At 43.7% G+C, this 23,261-nt stretch overlaps 2 protein-coding genes across 5 annotated transcripts in view; both read left to right on the forward strand.

Annotated features, from left to right (window-relative positions):
- Window positions 1-2,015, forward strand: part of gkup (glucuronokinase with putative uridyl pyrophosphorylase) — a 22,664-nt gene extending 20,649 nt beyond the window's left edge. For all 3 annotated transcript variants that reach the window (XM_004537923.6, XM_076892067.1, XM_076892066.1), the window contains one exon: window positions 1,595-2,015. In XM_004537923.6, coding sequence (XP_004537980.1) covers window positions 1,595-1,690 — 96 coding nt within the window. In that variant the 3' untranslated portion in view covers window positions 1,691-2,015. The remainder of the gene's footprint in view (window positions 1-1,594) is intronic.
- Window positions 2,016-2,170: 155 nt separating this feature from the next.
- Window positions 2,171-23,261, forward strand: part of ubash3bb (ubiquitin associated and SH3 domain containing Bb) — a 52,214-nt gene continuing 31,123 nt past the window's right edge. For both annotated transcript variants that reach the window (XM_023152392.3, XM_004537925.4), the window contains exon 1: window positions 2,171-2,613. In XM_023152392.3, coding sequence (XP_023008160.1) covers window positions 2,486-2,613 — 128 coding nt within the window. In that variant the 5' untranslated portion in view covers window positions 2,171-2,485. The remainder of the gene's footprint in view (window positions 2,614-23,261) is intronic.

Here is a 23,261-nt window from a genome sequence, read left to right on the forward strand (position 1 = left end):
AGGTCACACAAACTGCTGCGCGTCATTCGGAGTTGCTGCATTTCAGTAAAACAAACTGGTCTCAGCATCGTTTTTTCACTGTGATTTTCAGAGTTTCTTTATTCAGTCTGCAGACGGGTGATTTTCATTTCCATCCTTTCATTCCACATGGTGACCAGTCTAGAATACAATAAAATAATCCTTTAAGTGTCCCACAAGGGGAAATTTGGACGTAACAGCAGCAAGAAAGACCTATACAAACAGACAGCAACAGGACTAATTATAAAATGACAACAAATTATACTGTCTGGTTTCTGTGATAGCTTATTCGATCAGTTGTTAATGAACAGCAGGGTTTGGGGGGATTGTTACCCTGCATGGCAGTGTGTGTACACCCAACTAGTTATGGGTTTTTGGAAAATCCCAAATGTAACACGTCATTTGTACAGTGACTGTATGTTTCTCACCCGGCCCCCAGCCTCCTCCTCTGGTGGGAGACTGAGGAGTAGGGATGGGTATCGAAAACCCGGTTCTTGTTGAGAACCGGTTCCCACTGTTTCAATTCCTTGGAATTGTTTGCCATTTTTGCAAACGATTCCCTTATCGATTCCAGTCGCCCCGAATGACGTCATCACGTTGCGGAGCGTCATTTACCTGGCAGGAAACACGGCGGCTCAAACGCTCAAAAGTTTGGTTACACTTTACGAGAACGGATGACGACAGGGCAACTTGCAATACTTGCAAAGTAGATATTTCATTTAAGGGAGGAAACACTACGAATATGCAAAAGCATTTGCTCACAAAACACGCGATGACCTTAAAGGAATGTCGTGTTTTTAATTCGGTGAATCTCAACCCAGCAGCAGCGGTAACGTTTGCACGTCCTCTCCCGTTAATGCGGCAGGTAAATAATCAATAACAGTGCATATTATGTTAGCGCGATCTGTCTTATTACAAACCTGCCATTACTGTGCATTTAGTGACCATGATGAGAGACAGAGTCTGGCTCAGATGCTGGCAGTTCTCGCTGCAGTCTGCCGGTAGCGTCTCCTTTCAGGCAGGATAGACGAATGTCACCGAGCAGTGACTCAGTTTGTGGTCAAAGGCTTGCACCCATTTGCCACAGCAGATGATTTTCAGTAAGTGAATGTGTTTAATTGTAGGCAGGGACATTACTGGATATTCTTGTGTAATTGCTACAGAATAATTTATGTTATACTTTGTTATTGCTACAGAAGAATATTTATTTTATTATTTTACATTTACAATTTTTTTTCCTGGGGACCCTGTGACACCCCATTGAAGAGCCGCAGGCTGGATCTCTTAAGATCTCACTGTTGGGTTTGTAAGGCCATGTTACTAAATTTCTATCTTGTTCAAAGAGAAGATATAAAACAAAGTTCTAAGCTAATTGACCTTAGTGTTCTCCTTTTAAAAAAGAATCAATAAGAGAATCGATAAGAGAATCGAAAATGGAATCGGAATCGTGAAAATCTTATCAATACCCATCCCTACTGAGGAGCATCTTAGGTCACTCGTGTCGCTGGGGCCTGTTGAAGTTGTGTATGTGGAGCCCTCTCTCTCCCTCTGATGCAGTCTGTGTTTGGCCCGCTAGGTGGAGATGAGGCGAGCTTTCCAGGAGGCAGGCTGTGTGTTCTGTGTCATCTCACCATATAACCCATCTGCCAGCGCTGTCGGTGGCCAACACTAACCTCACACGTCTCCACACGTCGGCTCAGTTGGGGCCAATTCACGGCCGTGGCACAGTGCACGTGTCTGAAAGAGCTCCGGTGTCGTTTCAAAGACTAAAATCACTACAGTGGAGAACAAAGCTTAGATGGCATTTATGCATTTTAATAATTTTGTGTTTCATAGAATTCAAAATGTGCCAGAAGTGCAATAAAAATAATTTCCAAAGCCCTAACATATCCATGTTTGTTCCTCACAGTCTGTGACCAGAGCTCCAGCAGGTCCGACTGTAATACCGCCAAGTGTTCATGATAATGAGGGGAAATAAAGTGATACTGATGAAAGAACCAACAGTTAGTGTCTGGTATTAAAATGTGTCCGAGTTGTTTTCAGTGCAAAACAATCATTTTATAGGAAACGGTGTCTGGAGCCTGTCGGTGCCGCCCAGCACAGACGGCCCCGCTGCTGTTCTGCTTTAATGGGCAGCAGTGGACACATGACGCACTGCTGTTCTACATACGATCACGTAATTGTGTATAATCCAAGTGTATTTTTACACACAATAAAGGCAGCTTTCACAGCGGCTCGTGTCTGTTTCACGCTATAGTAAAGCCGCCGGTGTCGGTGCGTGAGCTGCGCTGTGCTGCTTCCTCCAGTGGGCGGAGTAGCGGGCTCTGCCTGGCCGCGCAGCGCTGCGCTCTCTGCCGTGCAGTTGCCGTGATCTCTTCACTCATGCGGACCCAGCTGAAGCTCGTGGACTAGCCGGAGGTGAAGTGCTGGACTGAGTCAGACTGCAGTGGGCTGAGGCCGGTTGAACATGGCTGCTAAGGAAGACCTCTACAGCAAAATCCTCCCTCGGAGGCTCCGGCAGAACCGAGCGGGCTCGATGAAATGCAGCTCCAGCCTGGACGTGCTGCTGTCCATGGGCTTCCCCAAACCAAGGGCGTAAGTAGTCCGTGTATGTACGTGCGCGCGGGTACATGTTTGTGTGTCCGCTGGAGGATTACACGAGAGTCACAGCGGGCGGTCCACAGAGCCGTGAGCACCGTGACGGTGAGCGGGCGGACGGACGGGTCAAACGGCATCAGCGCGCTCCCCGCACAGCCTCACTCACAGCGGCTAGCTGCTCTCCCGTTTCCCGTGCGTGTATGACATTTTACATAAATATAATGTCCACTGAGCGTGGGTGAGTGAATCATAATGAACAGAGGTTAGCAGGAAGGATGACTGGGTGGTGTTTAAATCTTGGCTCTCAGCTGTGCTGGGATGTAGTGACACAAAGTGACGACATTAGAAGTTGAATTATTTCTGAGGTTTTCTATGGTCACGTCATGTTTCATGTCAACTGTTCACAAAACTGGAGTCAGGAGTCGTGTGTGTGTGTGTGTGTGTGTGTGTGTGTGTGTGTGTGTGTGTGTGTGTGTGTGAGCGCGTGCGGAGGGGGTCTCATGGATCACCCTGTGTCCTGGGCCTTTACTGAATGGAGGGACTGTCTTTGACTTGGCCAGATCGACGGGTTCACATCTGTCCAGTCGGCTGCAGGCACTCACTGTAAACACAACCCTACTGTATGCTGTACATCACCACCACGAAAGCAGCCCTCCGCACTCAGACCCTGAGAGAGGCTGCGAGGATTTACTGTCACCTCACATATTTACAAACATAAAAGCAGCAGGTTTTAGTTCCAGAGCTCTAAAAAAGCAGATCGTGATTAAAGGAAACACAATAAGACACCACATGTTTGAGCTGAGCAAACACACAAATATTTGAGTGGATTTCCGCTGATAGAATATAAATAAGAATTAAATAAACCGACCAGGAAACTCGAGTGATTTGTCAAACTGTGAGGTCCTAAAGCTTTACTGACTGAACAGCCTCTGTGTCAGTGGTGTGGGCACACAGTCAGTATATATGTCACACATACAGCAGACCTGGGCTTAAACGATGCCTCCTGTCAGTAGCTCTGATGTGCCTGATAAACTGAAGGTGGATGTAGTCACTGTTTGATTTGTGACGTTCCGGTTTTGAAGCATCGATCTGAGTGTTTTTACCATCGCCGTCTCAGCTTTTTTGAAACCAGATATGAAGAGTGCGAGGTGGATCTGCCCGTGAAACCAAAGTGCGCTGCACGCTCATACTGTAGCGGCCTGTCAGGTTATTATCCCGTTTCACACTAACAGACACTTTTGAACTACGTGAAGATCGTGATGCATCAATGAAACTTGAAACTGCTAACTAGTCTAGTCAAGCTGTTTGTACAAGCAAAGCTTTACGCTGCTGGAGGAGTCGGCCCTGCCAGCCTTGAGGAAAAATGTGGGTTTAAGTAGTTAATGGTTCGTTCTTCAGACGTGGAAGCCTTGTCCATGTTTTCCATTTGCCCTAAAAGCGGCAACGACACGTCAGAGGAAAAGGTGGAAGTTCACCGCGGGCGCAGGCCTCCGCATTAGGGCACTGTGTTTGGTTTGTGACGTGAGGAGACAGAAGCATGTGACTACACCAGTGCTGTAGTCTGGGCATAAGGAAACAATGGCGACCATCGGAGCATTGTACTGACTACAACACAATTATGGATGCACTCGTTTTCAAATTCTAGGTTAATATTGATGCTGATATTAGAAGACGCCGGTGCTAATGGCGTGCCAGTGGTTTCATCACCGTTTATCTGATGTGTTGTTGTTAGTGCTTACTTCCCTCTGAGGAAACAAAGAATGCTGAATGGGCCGTGGTCTGAAAAAGCACCGTACGCCTACATATAACACCGTATCAAGGGCAGCAACTGATTTCTATTGTAATCTGTTCATTGTTTTATCTTTAAAATGTTAGAAAACAGAAAGAATATTCTCCATGACGTTTCTTGTCATTGTTTCGTTCCACATCTACAAACATTTGCAGTTTAGTGTCGGGGAGGTTAGAGGTTTGTGATGTCTGGAAAAGCAGAAACTGTGTAACAGTGACTGAAACTGAATTAATCTTCATACTTTAAACCAACAAAGGCAGCAAATGTTTGCTTTCCTGTTTGTTTCCTTGTCAGTTAAATAACGTAGCTCGTACTTTTTCAGGACTTACACGTACACGATGAAGCAGTAACTGTCAGCTGACTGGTTCTTTCCCGTGTCACATGATCATCACTTTGAATACTCCATGAATCATGGCCGTATGTTTTCATTAACACACCTTACTTCCTGTTTAACATTTTCCAAACGGTGACCTCTGACAGCCGAGCTGCTCCAAACAGCAGAAATCATCTTAATCTACATTACGAAGCAAATCTCACAGTGCTCCAGCTCTGAGAGGGTTTCGTCCAGGCACATGTCACACATCATGTGTGTGTCAGAGGAAGTGTGCTGTGGTTTGATGAATGGACACAGAAAACAATGACAGGCCCTGCAGGCAAGCCAGCGCTGGTGTAGAACCCACTATCACAGCCCAGTGATATCAGCCTGTGACTCCTTCGCCTTTATATGGTCGCCTGCTGATCCCTCATCTCGGTTTTGTTGAGATTCAATCCATCTGCTGTGGCTGCGCAGTAGGGCTGCCACGATTAGTCGACTAGTCACGATTGTGTCGATTATCAAAATCATCACGACTGATTTAATAGTCGACGCGTCGTTTGAAGCTTTGTAAGATCCCAAAAGACGCAGGAATAAGTAGCAGGATTTAAGAGTGTAATAACGGACTGAAACAGAAGATGGCAGCACTGCATGTACAAGGATGCCAGCTGCCATTAAACCCCGAAGAAGAAGAAATAGCGTCCCATAATTCATAGCGCGGCCCAGCTCAGTTTCCAACAATGGCGGCAGCTAGTTAGTTTTAATGTTACTCTTATTATTCTTTCTGGGTCACAAAATAAACGTTTAACATATTTTCAGGGAGAATGTAGCTGTGTAAACCTCAAATATCTGCTCAGTTTATCAGGACACCGCATACTTTCAAAAGCGCTCCGACGTTTTCGGAGACGTCTGTTACCCACTAGCTCGATAGCTAGCCGGGGGCGAGGCTAGCTAGAGCCGTGAGAACAGCGGACTCCCAGTGTTGTGCCAAAAAGTGATTTCCAATGTGTCTGTGTATTTTTTATGAGTAAAACCTTTACATGTGTTGGTAAATAGACTTCGGTGAACAGGGTTTACAAAGGGGTTATAAATTGAATTAAAAGATCAGTTTTTCAAGTATCTTTATAACTCTGTGTTACTGTACTTACATTATAACAAATTCGGTCCTTTATCCCCACTTAAAATATGTTTACAGAACTATTGTAATTAGTTTGCCATTTCTGCTGTTCTTTTGGCCAACTTACTCTTACAAAAGACTTTTAATGTTGATGAGAATTGCATAAATAAAAGTAATATAAAAGTCGCTGCCAAAAACTGATTGCGACTTCTACCTTGTTACACAAATGTTGTTTGTGGCCCAAGATGACTTTATGTTATCCATGAAGGATCCATTTGACATATGTTTCACATATTATAGCCCGACAAGTTATTTATAGCAGTTTAAATACGACCAATCACTATTTGGCACAACACCGGCAAATCGTTTTCAAACCCACCGCCGTCTTTCGCTACTCAGGTTAAACATGATATATGAGTCACTTAGAGAACTTAAAATGTTATTGTTTGGCTTTTTTCAGTATTTTATTTGTTCCTGAGTAAATCGGTTTGGCTGAGATTAAAGTTTTTACACAGCTGAATAAACATCAAGCAGACAGCTGATTATCAGAAGTGTGAGATGCTCCAGAATTTACTCCGGTGTCCTGTTATATTTTAGATAGCAAGGAGTTTATTAAACTTCACCGAAACAATCTGCAAATGTCATTAAAATGTAATAAACTATCATCTTGTCTTTATTTTTAGTTAGCACAGACCTTAAACACTTAAAGCTGTAAGCTAATGATAGTTATATAAGAGCAGATGCTGCTGGTGCAAGAAGCTGTACGTTTTACGTCCAATGGATCTGATTAGTCGACTATCAAAATAATCGTTTGTGGCAGTACAGGGATATGTCGTCGTCGTCTCCCGTACGTCGACTCCAAGTGAAATCACCGAATCGATCGCGTACGGTTTTCTCATCTGCAGAGAGAAACGGGCTTCCAGGAAGTCACGAGGTGCCTCTCTTCAACTCTTTAAATGACAGCCTCGTGCGTGTTAGCTACCTCTTAGTGCAATGTTCAGTTATACATGAAACAAGTCAGGCTTGGTTTCACTACAAAAGTCTGAAATGTGAGCGTGTTGGCTCAGGATGGTGACAGAACTAATTCTAATTTGTGTTGTACAGTTATTTCATTTTTAACCTTAATTTATATTTTATTCCTTCCTAGTTAAATTTACCCTTTTTAATTTTTCATATTTATTTCCTATCTTATTCATAGCCTTTTCCTTTTTTTTTTCTTTAGGTCACGAGCAGTTGTCCAAGCATTTCACTACATATCGTACTGTGTATGACTGTGTACGTGACAAATAAAAATTTGAATTTGAATTTGAATTTGAACTAAAGAACGAGCTGGCTCACTATCAGCTGCACGGACAAACTGTCTGCGCAGTGAGAAACAGATGCTGTCAACACGAGCCATCAGAAGTTAAGCTACAAGAACAACAACATCCTCTGATTGTGTATCTGAAGCCACCAAAGTTACAGTTTGGTGACTTGGTTATTTCACATGAAAAGTCTGTTTTCATTCATTCAGAGGCACGTGCTGGTAGATGGTGATAATGTAGTCCAGTATGTGTTAGCTTTCATGCCCAGTGCGCTTCAAGCCTCAGTTATAAGCAGCAGGGCTTTAAAAGGCTCAGAATAAGACTGTGGCTTTAACCTCTGCTAGTGTGCATTCATACAAAGTAAAGTCTGTGCAGACTTTGTGCGTTTCATCCTTGAGTAAATAAGTGATTTTCTTTTTTTGGAGGCAAACACGTCTTCGGGGGAGTGAAAATATATTTTTTATATAGAAAAAATCTAAATAGAGTTTAGTCATCATGTTGTGACCTAAGCGAGCCACACACACTCGCCTGTGTCGCTGTCGTGTAAGACATTAAATCTCACACGTAACTAAAACTGGAATCTAACGTTTCTTTTCGTTGAGACGACTGAAAGTTAACGTGTCGTTTTTTTACCCTGGGTTCATCAGTAGTTCAGATTGACTTTGCTGTAAGTGTGTGTCTTTGTTGCATTCATGCCTCTGTTGTTCGCTGATGAAAATGAATGTAAAAATGTATTTTTTATGAACCCTAGGTCCAATAACATGAACAGCAGAGAACTTTAGTAGTGGAAATTTCTGTGCTCTGTTATTAATATGATGGAATCAGCATAGTGAAATCATTAATTAATTAATGAAAGATGTTTGATAAGAGGTGAGAGAACGTGAGGCTTTTAAAGCTGCACTGACATGTCCATAATATTTAACCCACACACTGTGACTTACTCTTTAGCATTTTTCCTCATAGGAATTAACATGTTTTGTTGGAGAAGAATAAGACAGTGGACACGTGTGTCAGGTTTTTGTGTAGTACATTAAGACTGACTCTGGTTTTTCTCGTGCACGTAGGGGATGTAACCTATATAACTGTGGCTTGGCGTGCATCTGCCATCAGCCTACAAAGAAGAACTTGAGTTCTTATGTTCTGTCAGATGGACGCCTACTCACTTCCTGTGAAGACAATGTGGTTTTTTACATTTGCTCTACTGGTCATAAAATTGCGTTGTCTTTCTGAGGACTGCAGCGCACAAATGTGTGCGTCCTAGGCTCCAAACCCGTGTCTTTGCTCGACGCTGCTGATGTGTTTCTGTTGCTTCACACCAGCTGTCAGCAGAGGAAATGTGTTTTCTGTGTATCTCAGTTCAAGCGTCGCACATTTGCTCTTTTAAAAGAAGGAAAGAAAAAACGCCTGCACATTGTCCAGTCCTAGCCCGCTGCACACAGCCGCTGCAGAGAACCACAAAGTGCTGTGAAGTCGGTAACGCTCATGAATTATTGAGTCATTCTCTTTGAAGTGCACATGAATATGAAGGTTCCCTTTGTCTCCATCTTTTCTGGAGTACTTAAAGATAAAAACACAAAATCCAAAAGATATCTACCTGACATGTCATCATTACGCGGAGGAGCGTCTAACAAGGTCACATAAATGACATTAGCCTCCTTCCTGAAATAGGAGAGGTGCATCACTGTGCACAAGTAGCACTCCTGCTCAGTCATCATATCAAGCTTCATTTGAAGCTCTGTCCGGAAGCAGACAGCACTATCAGATTATGGGGCCATTGTCTCCGCTCGGATATCTCACTGTGGATTTATGAAATTCGAGGTAGTGCAGCTGCCGGGGGGAGGAAGGGAGGAAGGGAGGGGGGTGCTTTGCATTTCAAATGAGCTCCAAACAAATGGCCAGCTCCACAGTAAGAATGCACTGCTTCGAGCGGTAAAAGCAGAAGCTCTGTGTTAATGTGGCCTCGGACACAGGCGAGACCCTACAGCAGTGTAACAGTTAGCACTGCTGAGGGCTGGCGCTAGGAGCGCCGCAGGTTTCCTGCATGTGTCCTGGCTCGCAATGTCATTTCCTGAAACACCCAAAATGAAAGTTCTCAGTTGTGAGATAGCTTGGCCAAAGTGGCTGAAGAACATCAGGAGACCCAAAATACTGACAAAAAGTTAACTTGGTGCAAATAAACTGAACTTAAACCAAAGTGCATGTCACGTGCACTCGGCTGCGCTGAACTGGTCCTCCAGCATCTCCGAGCACCATGTTCTCCTGTGGACTATTCAACAGGCAAGACTAAACACACAGTCGTGATCATACACTTATGATGTGACTTTGTACCAGCAGTGAACACACACGTCTATGGTGTAGCCATTACAGTTTGCAACAATATAACATATAACTCCCAATAAAACGGACTTTATTAAATTATCCCCGCCCCCCACTTTACCTGCTCCCTTCCTGTGATATCAGCACTAAACAGGAAGCTATAAAGACAGGAAGTGAGGCAGCACTTGGTTCCTGGAACACAGGTAAGTAAAGTGAGTTCAAACCAAGTAAACTGGACAAACTGAGAACTGAAATAAATCCTATCAATCAATAATAAATCAATCGTGCAAACATAAAATAAAGTTTGGCTTCATCAGAACAAGAATGTTTGCTGTCCTCAGCCACTGTCACATCAATGTTTTCACAAACGTGTGAAGAGTGACTACATGCAACGGTATCATTACCGCAGTGCTGCTGTTCAGTGTGCTTGCTCTGACATTGGTTAATGCCCTAACCCTGTCCCAGCTCTGTCCGTCCCAAAATGAAATTCTCGGGGTCATCACTGATGACAGCATAGCATAAGAGCCTCTGACAATGATGCTTTTCACGATGGTCCGTAGTGGTGACAAGCTCCGCCCACTGATTCAGTCTCCTTCAGACTTCTTGGGTGGATCGGGTCAAAGGTTTTGAAACAGGCAAAAGGACACAAGGAGTCACAAATGTTAGCTCAGAGCTGATTATTCCCTCCTCATCATTAGACTTTTTAGCAAGAGGAAGTTTGTGAAAACAAGTGTACGCAAGAAAGTTGTGCAACACACTCACGTGGTCTCACTCTGGAGTTTGTTTCTTATCCTGCTGAGCTCCGTGATCGAGACAGTGGCCGCCGTCTTGGCTGTAAGGGCAGAAAATGAACTGCAGATGGATGGGCTGTCTGTTTTATGGAAGACTTGAAAACAAAGAAAAGAATCGGACCAAATAATGTATGTGGTGTTATTATGTACGTGCACACGTTTGCAGTCAGACGAACAGCGAGGCCGCTCTGACACGTGCTTTGTGTGCACTGGTAAAACAAGCCCGTCCATCAGAGCAGGCGGATAACAGTTCAGTTTGATTTTAAACCATGAGGTGTAAATATGACTGTGGTGTCTTTGTGACGCTGCAATCTGCATTTCTTCTGCGTTCATGATTGTATCTGGTAACCTGTGGCTTTAACACTTATCTTGTCAATATTCAAACTGGGTCCGGCGGCTGGTATTCGCAGCTCAATGTTGTTAGAATACGTTCATGATGCAACTGCAGCTTCACACTGTTTTTACGGCATGCTGAAGCATGTCAGTATTATAGCTGTGGTGTTCATTAGCACAGAGACATAATGAGTTGCTAGCAGAATGATTGTTGAGCTTGTTGAACCGAATGACCGTCTACGTGGATGATCTCATATTTCAGTGCTGCCGTGACCTTCACTTTAGATTTTCAGTGCCGAGCTAAAACTGGTGGGATTACCCCAAATTGAAAACGCACCGTCTGATGATCTGAAAGAGCTCTACAGTGTGGGTTTGTGTACATGCAGCTCGGGTTTCCCTCCAGCTGACTGATGACCAAAAACAATACTGCTAAGGTTTTCTCCTGTGTGCTAGTTTCACACCTCTGAAGGCAATACTCTGGTGTGCTTAGTAATAGCAGAATCTCACTATGTTCCAAACCAAGTGTGAACCTCAGATGGATCAATGACTCATTGCCTGTTTGACTCATTCAACATTTATTCTTTTACAGTTAAATAAGGCAGAGCAGTGATTCCCACATGTCGAGTTACCCAAACATGTTAGAGGCCACACAACTATACGTGCCTTTCTCTCTTTAAATAATAAGGATATCCATGATCAGCTTTCTTCTAAATAATCCATTTGCTCTTACTTTGAAAGAAGAAGTGAGACGCTGGTGTTTTTTCTTGCTGACCAGCTCATTCAGCTGTGGTGAGGTCAGTTTTAAACCAGAACCTGCAGCAGACGGAGAGCTGCAGGACGACTTCTGTCGAGCTGTTTTAACTTCAAGAAGCTCGTTATTTTCGTTTCATTTAAGAAAAGGAGTTGTTCTATAAAACAATATTTCCTGCACATTGTGCAGCCGTAAAAACAAACAGCAGTGAAATAAACTCCAGCACTGCGAGCCGCAGTGATGTGTGGTAGGATGGGCGATGCACTACTTTACATTTTCATAAATTTCAGAAATCTGTCTTGTGGTCGTCCTTCTCAGGTATCAGTCACAATAATCGGTGACATTTATTGGACTAAAAAGAACAAGCAGTGGGTTTTCTGTGAACCATGAGTATAAGAGTGGGAACCAAACGAGTGGGCAAAAGACACTAGGCTGGGGTCAGGGACCAAACCGGAGGTTCTTGTTATTTGACTGTGAGGCGTGTCACCGAGGACAGCTCTCTGTTCCTGCAGACCACATGAGTGTTGTCAGGGTGAACGAGAGGCCAGGTGGCAGTGGACTCTCGTGGCTCAGGACCTGCACGGATAAGCCCATAACAGACTCGTCTCTGTCGCACACCACTGAGAGCGGATGAAAAACCATTGGAGGCAACCAATAATCATGTGTTTGCACAGTCAGCAGTGGTGAACTTTGTACTTCCTCTAGATGGCAACCAAAGGATCAACCTGAGCTGTTGCATGCAGAGGTTTGGGCCTTCAGGCAGGCACAGAAAATCTTCACAGCATCCAGGCTGAGTCGGACTTTTGTTGGCTGGTTTGACGTGCTATTTCTCTCTCAGTTCTGACCTGTGATGCATTTTAAAAAATACTTGTGTTTCTTGGGGAGGATAAGCGACCTCTTTCACAGCTTTGATAGCTGACAGCAGCATCTTTCAGGAGCTGTATCTGGCCTCGTTGCTCACGAGCCTCCCCTCCACGCTCTGCAGCGCATCTCTTTCTCAGCTTTGGACTGTATGCTCAAAATCCATAACCCACGCCAGAGTGTGCTTTTGCTACTTTGTGCTTTCATTTGCAGCGCAGGTAGGGAGGGTACGGCGGAAGCGCTGTCGGCCGTGGTGCTTCTGCCTCGGCCAGAGAGCCTCTCTCGTGACCGCCACGCACAAACACAAGCACGCAAAACTGATCTGTGAACACAGTTGCTGTTTTTATTTTGGTCCCGTAAAGCGGGCCACTACAGGGTTGAAGGGATCAGGAATTAAAGTAGATTTGATGTAGCATTTAATCTCATGCCCAATTTGATGTGGACGCTGTGTGCGCGCGAGTGTTCGTGCACACATTTCAGTCTGCGGGGCCCGTGCGCTGCTGCGTGCGTGCGCTCGTGTGTCATCTGCTGTCAGCGGCTTTTACATGTTTGTGTTGTTGTGTGCTCGCTGACGACCGAGCCATCTGCGCCCGCAGTAGCTTTGCCAAGCAGCGTCTGGAGAGGCTCCAGCAGCCTGCGTCCTCCAGTGCCTGCCGTCTGCCCGGCGCGTTCTCGGCGCTGAGAACCGGCAGGAAGCTGCCAGTGTTGGAGCAGCTTCCAGCTCTGTTCTCCCCCTGCTGAGCTCCACTAATCCTCCTGGACGACTGGATTGAAATGACTGGAGAAGAAAATAGATTTGATGAGACATTTAATCACAGGCCTGGATGTAATAAGTTTTTGGTGTTACGCGCAGTAAACGTCAATTGTACTTGTGATAATTTCAGACCAAAGCAGGGTCTCGTCTTCATTTTGAAAATCGTCATTAGTTTTTACCAGCACTTAGCTTTGTCGGCACCCGAGCAAAGAGCTGAGGAGACGAAGCCGCTGAGGAGAGCACGCCGCAGCCTCGCAACGAACTCGTGCAGAGAAGCGGCACAGCCCCACGCTGCTGCAGGTCTAATGTTAGGTCATATCTCATCTTCTGGGTGTAGTTCAGTTTTTGGGTTCTTCTCTTATATATTTGTCACATGTAAACAGTGTTGTTTTAATGCACCATTTGAAATGTGCTTGTCCCTCCTTAGGTGTGCACGTGAACTACACACGACTCTAAATACGACTAAACATAAAAGAAGTAAAAGGTGGGCTGTTCTTCTGCCCCGAACTGGACAAGAAAAGTTTAATCAAAGCTTTGAGAATGAGCATAAATTGAGTTTGTTTTCATTGCGATCCTGTTGTGTCGTAAATACGCTCACAGAAGGTCAAAGTGAGCCTGTGATTACGACCCGTAACGTGACTTCCTGTTAGCTCAATGCCCGGCTTTGAACAGTGAAATATGAGTCCGATTTTTCTTTCCGTTAGCATCTGTGTGTGAACTCATTTATCAGTGTATGAATGGGTGCATATTTGGAGTCAAATCAATGAGTGAACAAGCGCTCTGGGCGGCTCCAACAGCTCTGTCTCTCTCCAGCACGGGCCGCTTAGGATTAATGAGTGTGGATGACAAACAGCACAGAAAACAAGTTCTTGGAGAAAGATGCTCATCGTTTTCCCCAGAGTTCGTTTTCACCGTTAATAACACGCAGGCCGAGTCTCCCTTATCACTGCGGGGGGAAGCGGTGTTGGCTCTGCAGACAGCACAGCTCGCATCACCGTAGAGCAGAGCCGACGCTCAGCCTCTCTGAATATAGTTCCAACACCTGTAGGCCATACAGCGACACAAGAGTGCACAATTACTACAAAATGAGGCACAGCAATTCTAATTTCCAGATTTCAGTTTTTCACAACATAAAGCTTTTTTCACCAATACCTGCAGTAAATAATATAAACATATAAACAGTGCAAACTATTTCCAGTGAAAAGATATGCTGTAAACTTTATATTCATCTTTGCTCCAAATGGCACAGCAGCCTCAGAGAAAACAGAACGAGGCATCTTCAACATATGTTCATACAAGGCAGCTCAGTTTACCATAAGTTGTATGGGTGTGCATCTGTTTCTGCATATTTAGCAAAAATGTGCCATTTCTTCACTCAGTGAGGTGATGGTTCAGCTTCAGCAGCAGTTTGCTCTCAACTGTTCAGCAGTGAACAGGAGTCCTGCATGACTAAGATTCCTTCACAAGCTCCTGATGCAGGAAGAGCTGTATTGATTTTGATTGACAGCTTCTTGATGTGAGGAACGCCATGCAATAGATCCACACCTCCAGTGAATGGACATGAAAGGTACCTCTCCAGCCCTGCTTCTGGCTTTCCTGACCCCATGGATCCATCATCGTAGTCGGTTAGGCTGCTGTTTGTGCTGGCCTCATCCAGCTCTGAGTCTAGGTGATGTCTGATGAAGTTGAAACCTGTGGAAAGATGTAAGGTTTTCAAAAGAATTAGCTCTGGTCATTATAGTGCTGTATACACTGCCAAGCTGCAGATGTTTGGCAAGAAGATTCAATCACACTGGAGATGTTTTTTACTAACTCTTGTAGAAAAACAAAATCCTGTCATTCATGTCCCGCACAAACAGTTTGCAATGAATTCCAGATTAAGTTTAAAATAAGAACGCGTGCAAGGCTAAGCAGTGCTCGCCAATAGATCCTCCTGTTTGGCTGTTACTCTGGGAAAAGACGAAAGACGGTGATGGAAGCGCGACTGGAGCTGCGATGTAGCCTCTATAATATTTATATTGTACGAACGTGATAATTCTGTATATTGTAATAACCTGATATTATATTGTTCAAACGTGAAAGGTATAGTGTTAGAACAATAAACTTTTGTTAGAACAATAATATACTATAATAATATACTTTTCATGTTATAACGTGATATAGCTCTAATTTTCTTTTGCCTCGGTAGCAGCTCTATGCTTCCGTATCCGAGGCTTTTCAATGTGGCCTCACAAAGCCACCTGGGGTGGCTGCGGCTCAGGTGGTAGAGCAGATCAGCTACTGATCGGATGGTTGGTGGTTCGATTCTTGGCTTCCCCAGTCTGCATGCCAAATATCCTTGGGCAAGATACTAACCCTAAGTTGCCCTCTGATGCGTTCATCGGAGTATGAATGTGTGTGAATGTAGTTTAGCTTGCACTTGTGTTTGGAAGTGCTTGTATGAGTGTGTGCGAATGGGTGAATGAGGCATGTTGTATAGAGCGCTTTGAGTACTCCGGGAGAGTAGAAAAGCGCTGTATAAGAATCAGTCCATTTACCATTTACAAAATTATCACGACTACAACAACCATGAAAAGAGCTGGATGCTGCTCAATCACAGCTGCCTGGTCAATGTTTGTCATTAGTAATTTAGCAAAGTTGACGGTGTGTGTCTGTGTGAGTGAAAGACAGAGAGGGAGAGCGAGGGACAGATTTTGTATGATAAGCTTCATGTTATGGACGCACAGTTTGATCACTCAGGTCGCATCAGAGCATCAGGCCGTATAGTGTGAGACCTGCATCGTGACCTATGAACTTCTAACCCCTGAGATTTAATTGTACAGTTTGAGCAGGAGCTGAATAACGTGACTGAAAGAAATCGCAGTGTTTGCCCAGCTTAACGCAGACTGTTTAAACTGAACATCCTTTGTATGTGAGGCCAAGGCTGTTCATCCTCTTCAGCTGTGGCGCAGACGACTGGCTCTGCCATGTTTTCTTCTTTCCGTGTGTCGCTACTTTGAAACGCTTGGACCGCTCTGTCCGCCACAGTTTCAAACTGGTCATGTGACTGCATGGCCACATCTGATTGGTAAAAACGTTACAGAAAACTCCACTGGCGGCATGTTATCTAATGTGTTAAACTAGTTATTTTTTAAAGTAACGAGTCGAATTTTGCAAATGTAGCGGAGTAAAAGTACCGTGTCTTCTTCACAGATGTACTCAAGTAAAAGTAACGAGTATCGTGCAAAAAAGGTACTTTAAAAGTACATTTTTTGCAAAAACTTCCTCAAGTAAATGTAACGGAGTAAATGTAACTCGTTACTACCCACCTCTGCTACTGGTTTAGTTTCACTCACAGGGTTGTTGTTGAGAATATCTCCACTTTTACTGATAAACACATAAAGTAGTTATTCAAATTATTCATGATGTCAAAAACCAGAAATGATTTCATCCTGTTTTATCTTCTGTTAGCTGTTACAAACTGTAGCCCTAACCTGTGTGTGTGTGTGTGTGTGTGTGTGTGTGTGATACGATATTATTGCAATTTTTAAAATATTTTGCGATATTCAGATTCTGTACATAAAGGTAAACTTTATCAATATTCATTTTATCTAATATCAAAGTCTCACACTCAGTCTTTCTCTCATTTCAGTTTTATTGTTGACAAACTGAACGGTTTGTATTACAGTCTAGTCCAACTTAACTGAATGCTACCATCTGGTACAATTATAGCTATTCTGAACTATGCAATATGAAAACTATGCAGCCCCTTCAGCAACTGAAGAATTTGAAAGTAAATTAAAATAAAATATAATTTTACATTAAATAAAAAAGTTTTAAACTTAATTAAAATAAAACATGTCTTAAATTAAAATAAGTAAACTGTCATGTTTATTGCTGCCAAAAACAAGTTAAACACATTTGACAGTGTCAGGATTGTTGCTCAGAAAAAGGATCAACATGCTCTGAAGTCAGAGCACAAAAACCTTTTTTTGTAACAAAATATCGATTTCTGCTGTCCCTGCATCGATACAAAATATCACGATACTACACAGTATCGATTTTTCCCCCACCCCTAGTGTGTATCGTAGCTGGCTAACCCTGTAGTTAGCTAGCTACGATACAAGCATGTGCAACAATTTTCCTGCATGTTCTTGTGTGGCTTAGATGGCCTGTGTGTGTCTCGTCATGTAACGTGATAAACATTTCTGTCCTGCACAGACGAATCTGAATGCACTCGTAGTTTCATTTGTTCATAAAGATTTGTTTGTAGTGTGCGAGTGTGTTTTCATGTAGTTGTAAAGCTGCCAATCAAACAGAGCTGTGGCAAAAATAAAGAAGTACATATTTAAAGCTGCACATGGTTTCTGATGGTTTGCACTGTGCTCGAGTAAACACTTTGTGAGCTTTTGTGTGGCTGGAGACTCCCTGGAACAATGTACAGTAACACAGAAAAACAATTCTCAGTTCTATTGTTGTGAGGACGGAAGTTTGTATCCCCGTCCGCTACACGCAGCACAATGCTGGCTCATTATAGCAACACAGTCTGTGAGAACAAACGCACACTTAGCTCAGCGCTACCCTGGAAAAACCAGCAAGTCACCACTGCACAGACGTGCTAAACACGCACTCTGCTGGTTTTTGAAGCAGGGACGCAGTTTAGTGAAAAGTTAACATATATAAACATGCTCAAATGACCTTTTCCAGCTGTATGAGATGTGGAAGGGAAACATTAGATGGAGAAAGAAAACAACATAAACCGAGCTGACGGACGCGGTGCGGGCTGTTGTGGAGAGAGTCTCACAACTTTTACATTTTAGCCTTTTTGTGTTTGTAGAACAAAAGCAGGACCAGAGCTTTGTGACATGAACAGCTGCACACAGGTCACCTGGAACATGTTACAACTGCATGTTGACACGCAGCACTAGTTCTATGAAACAAACCAAACTATAAAATGTGTTGTTTCGTCAGATTATAAAATCAGCTTTCGATAGGGCCATTCGTCTGATGTTACTGAAAAGGCTGCTACCAATGAGCTCACGAATGTAAAGCGCTAATCGCACCAAGCTGGAGGAGAAGAACGGCCAAAGCAATATCTGCAGCCCAGGACTGCTGGAGATTATGTGAATTAATAAGCATGAATCCTTCCAGTGTACGGTGAGGCCAAAGACAAGGTCTTAGCCTCAGCGTGGGGAGGAGGGGGCTCTGGGTGAGAGACCCTGGACACGGTCTGCTTACCGTTTTAATGACTGAAACCTCCACCCTGTAAAACTGTGCCTTATTCAAAGGTGGTGCTTTAAATCCTTCACCCTTTAAGGTGAAATTCAAAGATGCTAGTATCAGTTTAGTGTAGGGCCACATAAATGGTCCTCGAGCTGGGGGCTTTAATCTGACAGATCAAAGTGCTTACCGCTGCAGCTGCAAGCTTTAAGGTCAAAAGGCGTTACTGTGTGTGTGTGTGTGTGTGTGTGTGTGTGTGTGTGTGTGTGTGTGTGTGTGTGTGTGTGTGTGAGAAACACAATAGGCAAAGGGAACCCAGTCGTGTGGTTTTACCTTTGCGGTCACTGCGGCGACCGGCCTCGTGTATCTGTTTCCCCTCATGTGTATGTACCCCTCGCTGCCACGGTCATGCATCTGCAGTAATTGTGTGTGGTCGCTTGCATGTGGGTCTCTGAAAATGTGTGTATTGTCAGATTTGTAAACAGGAAGTGTGAGGATGCATGCAGCCAGAGGACACAGAGCCATGGGATTTCCCACAGTGACAGGACGGCTCAGCTGAATGAGGCTCGCTGCGAGTGGGTGGTGTGTGTGTGTCTGTATGCATGTGTGTTTCCTTTCACATGGGTGGGCTCACTTGTGGTGGATGTATGTTGTGGATGGATGATAAATTGCGTGAGACCAACACAGAGTTTAATTATTGCAGTGAAGCCTGTTCATGTGGCTGGAAGTTTCCAGCTAAAAACGAAAGAGAATCAATAAAGCGTCACTGTGAACACGAAGGCAGAGGAACGGCTCTGTCATAGCGTTCGCTGGCATGTAGGGGAACATGCATCAGAGCTGCATTAGTCAGTGGAAGCAGGCGAAACAAATTAAGGCTCAGCAGTTGTCAGACAACACAAGGAGGGTCTCTGTGGGGCATCCACACTGTGGGGACAGGTGCTCTCTGCCTGTGCAGAGAAACCGTTTTAATGGTGTTCAAACTGCATCTTTTTTGATGCAGACTCAGGTGTCAAAGCGTACAGGAGTTGTTGTTAAATGACACCTTTATGGGGGAAGAGTGAAAGCAGACGAACAGCACAGATGATTTAAAAAATCAGCCCTGGTTTAGCGTGAAGCTAAAACGCCACGCCGCCTTGCTGCACGGGTTTGTTCTCACACATCTTTGTCTTTGGTTTTATAATTACTAAAATGTGATTCATAGTTTCTCATTCTAAGACAGAAAAATAGATCATTTAGTTACCGTGTGAGGTCCAAGCTATCACTGGGTTAACCCTCTGCTATCAGGATACTTGTAGTTTTATATGACACCAACAGAATCAGCCCAGCTGGTGTTCATTCAAATCTTTTTTTTACCTTTTTTCTTAAAGCTCTTATTTGCTTTTCTTTTTTTCCTCCAAAACACCGGGTTAGGCTGAAGGTCAGTGACTCCTGCTTGCCCACAGCCGTCCTCCTGCCTGCCCCCACAACAGCTGACCTGCTGGGTTTGTCCAGGATAAAAGCAACAATACTCTCAAATGTACAGTGGTAGACGTTAAAGTGTGCGAGCGAGTGTGCCGTCTAACAGCTGCTGTACAAAGACGGTGCCTGTGGCTGCCTGAAGCTTTGCCGAGGCTCAGAGCAGAATTTCAACCTGCAGCGGCATGCAGCCTGGTGACATTTGTGCCGTGCGCGGCAGCGCGCCTCGTGCACATGCTGCACTGCTGCCTCTGCTGTCTTTATCGGTGCTGTCAGAAAAGGCGCGCTACATCAGGCGTGAAGACGCTGTGAAGCAGATGAACGCCTTCACAGAAACACATTAAACACGGTGGGGATCATTTAACCAAAGCTGTATTCACAAAACCCCCTTTAGCAAAACAAGCGCATGTCAGCACAGAAGTGGGAAAATGAATAGCAAATTAATATGCACCAGTACATTTTTTCCAGCGTGGTATGGAAATATTAATACCAGCAGACGTGTGTAGAGTCAGGAACATCCTGCTGCTCAATATTGTTGAAAGTGGTTCAGTCACAAAGCAGCATTTTTATTATTTACATGACAATCTTTCCATCGTCCAGAGACTTGGGATTACACTGATCCATGGAAACGCGTTTAAATCCATACTAATCATTCACACACATCGACTGTTAGCTACACATTTAAGTGTCCTATGATAACAGGAGCTAGCTTGGTCTGATGGTTTTATTCACATTTTGGTCTCCAGCATAACCTCACATATTTCACACACACACGTTTTCTAAGCTGTTTTGTTTTTAAGGCCGTAGTTGACACAGAGCATTACGGCGAGTCTGTGCAGTCGGGGGTATTCCTCCCACTGAACACTGACTCATGGTGCTCCGTGATGGCAGTAGAGCTGCAGGTTGTCTGTCTGCCTGAATAATCGATGGAACAAATGTCTCGTACATTAGTGGATGAATTATTTATGCTAGTAAAATGTCAAACATGTCAAACATAGTGGCCTTTTTAGGCGCATCAGTAAAAGTGCAGTTCAAACAGAACAAGAGAAACTTCAAAGCTGAAAATACCTCACTGACATTTCTATTTTAATTCTTTACATTAGAACCAGATTCATACATTTGATTTCAAAAGCCAGTGTTCTTATACTTTTCTCGACAGAAAGTAACTTTTATTTCTTATTATCATCATTATTTTTATTATTATCTGTTTGTGAAAATTAAAGGGAGACAGTTTTGATTTAGCAAACAACAAAGCTAACCTGATATTAATTTCAGGGAAACGCTGCAGTTATATTTGCCCCCATAAATAGTCACTTTTAGTCACTCTGATATATAAACGTGCGCTTTCATATGTGATATTACTCTGGGTGTTTGCAAAGCAAGAAGCTGCACATAAAAAATGGAAATCTTAAAGCTTTTTATTTGTATTTATAAAGAAGTTTAACTTACAACTTGTTCTATAAAATTCATTGAATATGAAACAGAAGAAAGCTGGAGACATTTTTCTTGCTTGATAAATTAGAGGCTGCCTTTTCTACAGCCGATTGTATTTTATTTATTTTTCAGAGTTAACCACGACTGAAGCTGTGCTAATGTTCCTTTTCTTTAGAAGTGGCATAGATGGTGTTTCAGTGACACACACTATAACACACACTCCATTTCACAGAGATTATTAGGTTAACAGGGTGATCCGAAGGGCCAGCTCTGTTCTAGGATGCCCTCTGGACCCAGTGGAGGTGGTGAGTGACAGGAGAACGGCGGCTAAGCTGTCATCCCTGATGGACAACGTCTCCCACCCCATGCAGCAGACTGTGACAGCACTGAGCAGCTCCTTCAGTGGGAGACTGCGGCACCCACGGTGTGGGACGGAGAGATTTCGCAGGTCTTTCCTCCCCACTGCTGTCAGACTCCATAATAAAGACTTTAACTGATCAAGCACACACATCCACACATATGCAATAATACTAAGTGCAATAATCCTTTCTGTCATCGTTGTATTTTTACTCAGTTGTATATAGTATTTGTATTCTATTTTTATCTTATTGTATATTTATTTTATTTTATTCTACTGTATATAGTATTTTATTCTATTCTGTACAGCTGTGTACTGTATTTATTCTTATTGTATTCTAATTTTTGCCTCATAACTTTTGCACTGTCCACTTCCTGCTGTGACAAAACAAATTTCCCACGTGTGGGACTAATAAAGGTTATCTTATCTTATCTTATCTTATCTTAAGTTTAGCTCGGCGTCTCAGCTAAACTCATGCAACAAGCTCAGAGTTGAAGACGAATCAGGCAAAAAACAAGAATCTGAAGCGAGTGCACGTAAACCAGCTAGTTAACAGGAATCTGCAGGTGTGTGTGTGTGTTTGTACTGTTGCAAACAATCACACTATTGACCACATATTTATTACAAAAGGGTCTTTTTTTCCATCAGCCTGACAAACCAGAACCCACTTCCTTTGGCTTTTAGTCTCAAGCTTTTTGCGTCGCACGAATTATTATCGTTGTGATGTCATCAGTCTTTCTGTTTAACTTGCTATTAATTACATTCACCTGTTTGGGGCATGCTGTGTTCAGCGAAGCCTTACGTGCTGCACGAGCTGCAGGTCGGCGCAGCGCTGCGTGGGCGTGTTGCTCTCTGCCTGTCTGTTTCTCTTCCTGTCTCTGTGAGCTGTTAACAGAGGATCTCTTTGCAGTTGGAAAACTTGCTTTCACATCTCTGTGGGTGCGAATGAGCGAGGGTTTTTCCTCCTAACAAATGCCTTTAAGCTGCCAGACTGAGCCTCGATGTGTTATTTACAATATCAAACATTTGTAGAGCTGAAGAAGTGTTTTTAGCCTGAAAATAATCTGCTCTGTGTGCATGCAGGCCATGTTTATCTTTTTCAACACTGTTTGGGAAAATGATCACATGGGGACATTTCCCCCCAACGATCTGTTGTTCGCTCTGCTGCATGCTCACAGGTGGAGGGGGTTTTGAGCTTTTCTCGGGACTGTGTGGTGGTGGGACAGCTGTGGAGCAGTCAGTGTGTCATCGGGATGCAGGAAGTGGTCACAGCCAGGGCTCCAGAAATACACGGGGCCCATATTTCTCTTATAGCAAGCATTCTTAATAGTTCTGTGACTTCCTAGTGAAATTTTCAAATGTTTTGGCTAACCATTGAATCTAAGGTTTGCTATGATGGACGTCCACCCAACAAGAACATACTGGAGTATCATTCAGTTACAGATTTCTTTGGTGATCTCTGTAGTTTGTCCCCTTCCCCCATTATTGTTATTATATGACGAATGAAGCAGACATAATATCTGAAACTGTTGAATTTATATTTACACCTTTTCACTGAAAGCTTACGAGTCAGTACGAGCGATGGAGACTTTATCAGAGTGACAAAACGAGCTCTCAGAGAGGCGGCAAAAACATTTGGAGGGGCCCGAAAACACCGGCCAAGCTCAACAACGGCAAAAGACTCAAAGGAACGTGGAAGATGACTAACGTGTGTGATTAAAGAGTTATTTCTTAAATTATTATTACTTATAGCTTAACACCGTCTATCCAAGTCACAAACACTCTTAAAGAGCAAGTCTACAACCAGGAGACACCTTCATGAATGGAAACATGGGGGTTACCATCACCGGCTCCACTCAACAACACAAAG

Source organism: Maylandia zebra, linkage group LG14 (genome assembly GCF_041146795.1).
Source record: "Maylandia zebra isolate NMK-2024a linkage group LG14, Mzebra_GT3a, whole genome shotgun sequence".
NCBI lineage: Eukaryota > Metazoa > Chordata > Actinopteri > Cichliformes > Cichlidae > Maylandia > Maylandia zebra.